This window comes from Homarus americanus, unplaced genomic scaffold (genome assembly GCF_018991925.1).
Source record: "Homarus americanus isolate GMGI-L3 unplaced genomic scaffold, GMGI_Hamer_2.0 scaffold23578, whole genome shotgun sequence".
In the NCBI taxonomy this organism is placed as follows: Eukaryota; Metazoa; Arthropoda; class Malacostraca; order Decapoda; family Nephropidae; genus Homarus; species Homarus americanus.
Genome location: NW_024733231.1, coordinates 6347930 through 6356711, shown reverse-complemented (window position 1 = coordinate 6356711; position 8782 = coordinate 6347930). Strand labels below are relative to the sequence as shown.

The following is an 8782-nucleotide window of genomic DNA, read 5'->3' as shown; positions in this document are numbered from 1 at the left end:
AATCTAATAAAAGTTATGAGCACATCATATGGCTGACAAGTAAAGAGAAGAAACAAAACTTTTACCTGTATAATGATTATATTGAATATCCATACATCAATTTATCGATCTAATTATGTAATTACTGTAAGTACGTATGTACACAGTATGTATTGTACAGTATATGTACGATGTTTGAGAAGCAACCAAGCAGCTGAGTCTCGACCCCGGCGGTGAGTGAAGCAGGGGTCGAGGTGAGTGAAGCAGGGGTGGAGGCGGGTCGAGCCCTGCTTCACTCACGCCCATCATTATTGTAAACAAACGCCATGGCGAACTGTTGGTCAATAGGAGTGTTCTTAATTATCCTTCTAGGATCGTTTTGTATATGGAACTGCATGACACGTGATGTGCCGCCAGATACATCAAATTGGTATGGATGTCGTGACCAGAAAGGGAGTCCAGTTGACTCGTAAGTATCACAGTAAATACAACAAGACCAAAATATTGACGGGGCAGTGTGTCACGGGGCAGTGTGTCACGGGGCAGTGTGTCACCCACTGGTAAACTTCACATTTAGAGGCGTGTGTATACCAATTATTAATGACAACACTAAAGTTAACATATTACCTTCAACTATTTTATATTTACCATATTGACGTAGCTCCAAAGCGGTCCGACTAATTACCCAAATGTAGCCGCAGTGTAGCCAAATGATGGTCGTACAGGAGTAATTCAGGCTGTGAATCACTTCTCGATTATTATTTGGTGTCATAAAGTAAAAAAAAATTGTAAACTTAATTTAATCTCAGTTGTGTTAGGTTAGGTTAGGTACATGCACTCGATCTATTAACTCAGATTAAATTAAGTTTACCAATTTTTTGTGACACCAAATACTAGTCGAGAAGTGATTGGTAACCCGATTTATTCATCTTTGACCATTATTTGACTTCATTGCGGCTATATTTTGCTACATTTGGGTACATTTAGGTAATTAGTCGGACCCGCTCCAAAGTATCTGCTTTATGTTAGTGAAATTGCATAGGATGTAAACCATATTTAAGTATGAAATAAGCTTTTAATTTTATGGTGAAATAAGCTGGGGGCTAATCTTGGGGTTTTCTAAAAGCAGGAATATTTAAGCAAGGAAAGTATGGTCATGACAACTGTAATATATGATAAACTTTATATTGACTAATGTTTCTAACTTTAACCTAATCTGACCTGACCAAACATAACTTGATTTCTTAACCAAACCTAACATAACATAACCTGACCTAACCTAGCTTAACCTGACCTAACCTAGCTTAACCTAGCTAAACTTGATCTAACCTAGCCTAACATAACCTAGCACAACCAAATGTAACCGAAACTATTATTAAATTATGAATTAAATTAATGCAGTACAGTATATATTGGAATATGTCAGGGATATTATATGTTACCTGGCATAATAGATCTTGAATATTTTAATTGTCATTGTTTTTCTTCAGGTTTGTCGTCTACAAATTACCACATGATAAAGAAGCACGTTTTGGTCCCTTGAGGAATGGAACTGCGTATATGTACCTCACGCCAGAGACAGCTGATAGGTAAAAAGAATGTCACTGTTGTGGTCTAGGTTTTCTGTAGATGTTATTGTCTCTTTTTTTAGTAACAGTATTGAGTTGTGTTTTTAACTGTATTTTTATTTATTTTTTAATTTCTGTTCAATCTTTATTTAGTTCTTGTTACAGAGAAGTTTTTGATGGCTGATAATATTTGTTACTAAATGACTGTATTCTAAATTCTGGATTTATAGGTAATGTGAACTAGTTTAAGCCATAGTCTTGAAATGTATTCTAGAATTAAAATGATAATTATCTTTCAGGAGATCTGTAAGAGTTGAATTGTACTTGAGAGAAACTGGCAGTGGTTAGTATAGTGCTCACAGTCATCATGATCATCACTGGGTCTTGTTGTGTTGGTGCTGATGTCACTATTGCTGGCATAGTCTTCTTGTACATGTGGTGGAGGCTTGTGTGTAGTGGACTGTGGTAGAAACAGAGTGAAATTGATGTACCTATTCTCTTATCGGGTCATCACTTAGAAATACTATAAGGTGTAATACAGTCTTGCTTCCCCAATTGATATCTCTGAAGTTTTTCTGAATGCAGTAACACCACAAAGACAATACTTTTTACCAGCCTTTTCCAGTATGGGACATTTCCAGATGGTTGTGTCAGCACCTCAGCATCTGTTGGTGTTATTAAGATTTTTTCTCACAACTCTAGGGTTTTCATCCACAGATTGATGCAGTGGATAAAAAAAAAATAGTTATTACTAAAATCCATGAATCAGCCATCCTTAACTCAGGGTCTGTCTGTACAGGCTATATGCATTTATTGTAATGTTTGTCCATTATAGAGATTAATGAGAATAATTTGTATGGTTTTAAGACTTCAAGGTGGCGGAGTTTCCAGTGTGTTCAGTGAGTACCGGGATTCAGCCAGTGGTTGGGTGCTGAGTAATGTGAACATTGGTAGTGAGTTCTCTATGCCTGCAAGAACACTCAGTAGACTATATACAGATCAACAGTTATTGAAGGTAAATGTTCTTATTTGTTCTGGGTTTATAAATTAAATTTGTACATTAGAGTGATAAAAAAATTTATGTTGATGACTATAGACTGTAAGATCTGTTTACATTATAATTTGCCACTTATTTGAAGTTTGTGTACAGCTTCTGTGTTCATGAGACCTGTACAGCATCTCACAAATAGAAGACCAAATTAAATGTTGTGTCAGATGTTGAAAAAAAAATTGAGGAGTTTATTGTCTCACTTGTTTTAATGAAATTCATTTACACTGCCGTTTCCAGTGTAATGACAAGTCTTTCTGCTCATGATGACATCACATGATTGACGTGTAACAATTCTCAACCTGAAACAATCATATAGTACTATATTGTTCACTGACAGTTTGGTTTTATATACCTTACTGTATATAACATTACATCAGGCTTGAGTAACTTATGCATTCTCCAGCCAGCATTAGTGGCTGGAACAAATTCATTAACTAGTGTGACATTAGTGCTTTAAGTTAATATTTGTATTTATTATTTTCCACAAAACCTGATACATTCATATTTCCACAGAATGCAGCCTTCTTAATGTACAATGATGAATTTCCAAATGGCACCAAGTCGTTCACGAAAGGTCACACGAAGGGCGTTGTGGTGATGACTGTAAAGGGAGGATTCTGGCTGGTGCATTCTGTGCCTAAGTATCCCCCGCCCCCTGAGAATGGATATTCTTACCCGATTTCAGCTTCTCGTTATGGGCAGACCATGTTGTGTATTAGTCTTCCTCCCGACCAGTCTCAAAACTTAGGTAAGTGCAGCACTGCTAGTCATCATTTGATGGTGCATTAGTAATACTGTTTTTATAAGGACAATTACAGGTAGTCATCATTTAGTAGGTTATTAGTAATATATTTTTCTAAGCATTATTAGTCATAATTTGATAAGACATCAGTAACATTGTACTGTAATTTTATTAGTTATTATGTAATTCTGAAATAAGTTTATAATTCTCTTTCATCAAGGATTACAGTTGCTCCAGAACAACCCATATGTTTATGCCTCCAACATGCCGGACTCGCTCACCTCCCAGTTCTCTATGTTGCTGAAGGTGATGCAGGGGGAACGCCCACTGAGTGCTCCCTGGTACAGCATCACAACACTGAATTCAATAGGTGGCAAATCATTCACTTCTTTTGCCAAATATAAGAATTATGACGAAGGTAATTGTTAATTTTATAGTTCTTTTATTTATATGTAATTTGTTATAGTTCTGCATAGTCATTCAAAAATGGTGTGTTGTATTTTAGTTTATATTTATGCTCTTTTTTATTTGATTTAAGTACATTAAGCCGTGTTGTTTATATTGATTGACAGAATTTTATCCCTAATTTACTTTCAGCCAAAACAGAAATACGTATAATAATGTGAAGCTCAATAATTACTGTAAGTATAATAATAGCTGTACAGGGAGGTTGTATTGTGCTGTACAGTGAACCCTCACTTTACGCGGTCAATTGAACCCACGGCAGTCCGCGTAAAGTGAGAAACGCGTAAAGTGAACAACATAACATATGGGATTAATTGAAATAGAGACCGGGCCGACCCCCAAACTCCACTTTTTCAGACACAATACCTACGTTGTAGTAAAAATAACTTCTTAATTTTATGATGGTATGCACACACAAGTAATAATTAAGAGAAATATCAATAATATTAGGTTTTTTAACACTTACATTAGTAGAAAAGATGGCTGGGCACACGGGGATGGGGGGTTGGTTCCGAGGCAGAGGGCAGATTATTGGCCCTCACCTGTATCACTTGTATCAATTGTATCACTATCCACCACATAGGCTTGCAGGGCCTCTTTGTCAAACCCCTCAAAGTCCATATAAGTCCATATCCTCACTATCATTATCACTATCACTGACTTGGGCCGGCTGTGGTGGGTGAAGAGCTCGGTAATGTTTTGATGACTAGGCGACCTTGTGCGCACCCTGCTCGCGCCGCTCTCCGCGTAAAAGGGTACACACACCGCGGAAAGTGAGCATTCCGTGTTTGGCAGGGTACCGTGTAAAGTGGGACCGTGTAAAGCGAGGGTTGACTGTACTGTATTTTGATGAACACATTTGTAAACAGGATTTTAATATGCCTAAATCTTAGCCCATTTATTGCAGTCTTAGTACCAAGTATCTGTTACAATTCTTAGAACTTGTTGGGTTCCTAATTCATTCCCATTATTATTTTTAATGGTGTTCAGTATAATTTTCTGGATGAAATTTATGTTTACAACTAGTCAACTGCTATGACTTGTAATGGTCACTAACAGCCTGAACGAGTGGAGGCGAGTCGATAAGTTACTTACAGACGCCGTTGATTGAAAAGTACAGTATTTAATTGGATTTTTTATGTCACAAGAGTAACTTTTGAACATTGTAGACATATTATAGAGAATTAATATTATTTTGTATAAGTATTCTATATAATTCCATGTACTACCTACAGACTTATACAGTGGTTTAGTGGCCCCTGTGTTGGAGACTGAAATTGTGGTAGAGAGCTGGAGGAATGGACCCCAACCTCTCAACTCTACTTGTAATGTGACATATAAGTAAGTGTCTTATAGTTTATGGTCAGGAGAATACAGTGACTTAAGTGTCTTTTGAAATAGGTAAAGGTAACTAGGTTTGAATAGTTTGGTTAAGTAATACTGTACGTACCTAGAGCTGGTCAGAATATTATTGATGGTACTTATCTGAGAGCTGGTAATATTTTGTTCACCTGCGCAAAGTTGAAAGAAGTTGCAACTATTTCCCAAGCTTCATAACAATTGTTGACATTGGTGGTGTTGGTGAATTGGATAACTGTTACTCTACACCTGAAGTGATATTTCTTAGCAATTATGGACATCTGATGACACTTGAGTCAGTTTTGTGAATTATAGGTATCTGTGTCCTTTATTGGGAGTCTGTGCCTGACCAGGGCCCCAGAAGGTGTCCTCACCATCTCAGAGGAGAGTACTGTGTTGTGTGTTAACCCACTCTCCCACCCCTTGGCCCTCCCATACCTTAAACTACTACTTCCCCCTTTCTAACATCAGAAGCAGCTCCTAGATACCTAGCTAAATTTATTAAGGCTTTTATTATGTTTTAAATGTATTTGTATTTTTCTCAAAGGTAAAAAGGGATAATAACTTAGCTTGGATTTTTAATGCAGGAAAGGGCCTCATGCTGTATCTTTATACAGGGTGGAGAATGTGGAGAGTGTGGTGGCTCGGGCAGCTTCCACCAGCTTCACCACACATCGTGACCACAGCAAGTGGGTGGTGGCTGTTGAACCGGACAAACCCTATGTGTGCATCGGTGACATCAACAGAATGGTATGGAGTAAAATGAAAAATTTTAGGATTACTTTTATTTAATTGAGGTAATTTTATGGATATACAGTATGTACTGTACTGCACAGTTTATAGATTTGAGTGATTTTGCACCTGCCTTATTATTACTGTATATTGGGGTGTAGTTCACATTTTTTAAAATATATATATATATATAAAAGAGATAGTTTATTGGTTATGGGAGTAGTAGGGGTTACACCATTTCCACATTACATTATCCACCTCTAATTTGCAGATGTTTTCACCAATTAAAAAATTTCCTCTGAGTAAGGTGTTCTGTTAGCTCATTCATATTACCTAAAATTATATTGAAAGTACCATTACTTTACTGTATTTATCTTGTGATAAAAAAACATAAATTGATGAAATTTTCACTGCTGGGTAGTTGTGGTATTTGAAAACTCGATAATACTTCCAGAAAAACAATTGAGGATTGATTCTTCTTCTTTGTCTTGCAGGAATCACAGCTCCATCGTGCAGGAGGGACTGTGTGCATGCAGAGTTTGAGCATCTGGCACAGATTCCACAACTTGGTGCAGAGTGTGGAGACTTGTCCAAAGACAGTGTAATGTTGGCATGCATTTTATTTTAAATTTTCATCTAATTTAAAGTTCATTTGAATTTAATAGGAGTGACTGTCCTCCTGGGCTCCTTGTGTTTACTGTGTCAAGGTTTGGTTGATACTACAGAAGCTCAATTGAAAACTTCAGAGAATTTCTCATGTTCAGTGATGATGTCTTATTATGCTTAAGTATAATTGTAAGAATTTGTTATTTTATTAGATTTTGTATTAATGCCATGGTATGGGAGCCATGTTCAGACTTTATGGTACAGTACAGTACATAACTTAGTACAGATTAATAAGTTTGTAATATTATTTCTGTGTCTGAGGGGTAATCTTGCTCCCTCTGTGTTCCTTTATATTTTTTCTATACTATTTTATATAAATTTATTGCATTTATTGTGAGACAAGCAGTGTTGAGAATTAGTTATTAATGTGATGCATAGATGATAAAACACAAGATTACTGTACCAAAGGCTGTAATTTATTATATTTTTTTTAAAGAAAGAGTATTTGTGAGGTTGCTGTACATGTTGGTTGAGAAAGTACAATGTGCAGCAGCAACCACAATGTTCATAGTGCTGGTACAAAAGTGTGTAGAGTTGTACAAATACTGTGTTTACTGACCTGATACAATGTTTATAGAATTAGTTTTTTATCCAATATGTTGTTTATATATCTGATACAAATACAGTATTTATAAAACTGATTCAGACAAATGCACATCAATAAGATACTGTGGTAGTATTAAAAAGGCAATGAAAGAACACTAAGAAAGAAAGAAAGAATAATATGATTTATAGAATAGGATATAGTAATCTTGTACTAGTGTTTAATTTTATAATGTGTCACTCATGGTTGATAATACAGGGTTAATTGTTTATTTGATAACCCTGAATGATTACTATATTTAAGGATGTGCGATAAACAGGGACCTAAAAATCAATAGGAATAAAGTCTGATCATTGTGAAGACTACATACAAAGTGGGTGCTAATTTCTTTATTTTTCATTCTCACTAATTTTCACCATTTTTTCTTTATTTTTTCCGTCAAGTCAAATCAGTTCAGACATACAAGATATAGTAGACATTTAAAACTGATTAGTTACCAAAGTCAATATATTTTCACCATATTCTACTTCCAAAGCACCAAAGACATGTTTGTTCATTCAGTAATGAGAGGGCAAATTCCAAATGAGTTATAACTTGTAGGATAGACTTAACAGCAAGAGACCTGATCTTGTTAAGGTATTAAGGATGTTTTATGGTTTATATAGCTTAATTTCAGGAGACTAAATGAAGATGCAGTAAAGGAAGCCTGTGTGACTGCATCATAAGACCCATCTAATATTATCTTAGGTAATTTAAGTTGTACAATTTCTGTATAAGGTGCTTGAAAACCCCATAATACAGTAATGTGTTTGTCTCACAAGTAAATGGTCTCACCAACTTCAGCCTGAAGTGGAATGCATGACAGGACAGTGTTAACAGATGGTGATCTATATACGAGGCAACAGCCAGGTTTAGAGGTTGGCTGCACTATCCCGGAATACTGTATACATTCTATCCAATGAAAATGCTTTATTAATTTGATGGAATTTCCACCTGCTTTCCATTACCAACTGCTGTTGACATTTCTCAAAAACCATGGCAGAAGGAGTTGATTCAGGAACAGAATATCTGACTAGTATTGTATTAGCCTAAATACTATTTGCCAAATTACAGACCAGCATTCAATAACAGTTGGCATCTGTACAATACATCCAAGCTAATGTATCATTTTTAGGCTTTGTCAGCTTTGACCTTTTATAGAAGAGTCTGAGACTCGTATCTTTTTTAGCAGCAGTTGTAAAGTCCTTCCACAGAAGAAGTGTGACAGGTGGCTTCATCACTGACCTCATGAAGTCCTTCAGGGTCCCACAGATGACCATGAATAGCAACTAGTGACATATTGGGCAGACCCTTCCCTCTCAAGTCATTCCTGCAATTCCTTGACATATTTTTCAGTTCAAGGTATGTGGTAAATTCTGACCTCATTCACCCCATGGTACTCTGACCTCATTACTACAGTGAGTAACTAATATAGGAAGCTTTAAGTCTGCTATGAGGCTTAGTTGTACGTCAGTAGATTGCTGTAGGAATAGTTGTTTACAGTATTATGTTCATATAAGGTGTAGTTATGGGCATGGCATATGTCATAACTTTACCCTGTTGTGGAATATTAAGATTTGGGAGTCAAGCAGAAGAGATAATGTGACTATGTGTGTTAGTCCTTGGATAAAACAGTT

At 36.2% G+C, this 8782-nt stretch overlaps 1 protein-coding gene across 1 annotated transcript; it reads left to right on the top strand.

The window, feature by feature from the left end:
- The first annotated feature begins 276 nt into the window (after positions 1–276).
- LOC121869640 (deoxyribonuclease-2-alpha-like) lies at positions 277–7271 on the top strand. The gene is made up of 8 exons (XM_042371153.1): positions 277–448; positions 1470–1568; positions 2415–2562; positions 3112–3346; positions 3561–3758; positions 5041–5146; positions 5782–5914; positions 6391–7271. Exons 1-8 carry the CDS (start codon positions 306–308, stop codon positions 6499–6501), a joined length of 1173 nt encoding a protein of 390 aa, XP_042227087.1. The 5' UTR covers positions 277–305; the 3' UTR covers positions 6502–7271.
- Positions 7272–8782: the final 1511 nt, after the last annotated feature.

Bases quoted from the DNA above. Each gene is read 5' to 3' on its own strand.
- LOC121869640 (XM_042371153.1), top strand. From the start codon at position 306: ATGGCGAACTGTTGGTCAATAGGAGTGTTCTTAATTATCCTTCTAGGA. The intron at 3,347-3,560 runs GTAAGTGCAGCA...TCTTTCATCAAG, and splicing joins CGACCAGTCTCAAAACTTAG to GATTACAGTTGCTCCAGAAC. The intron at 3,759-5,040 runs GTAATTGTTAAT...TACTACCTACAG, and splicing joins ATATAAGAATTATGACGAAG to ACTTATACAGTGGTTTAGTG.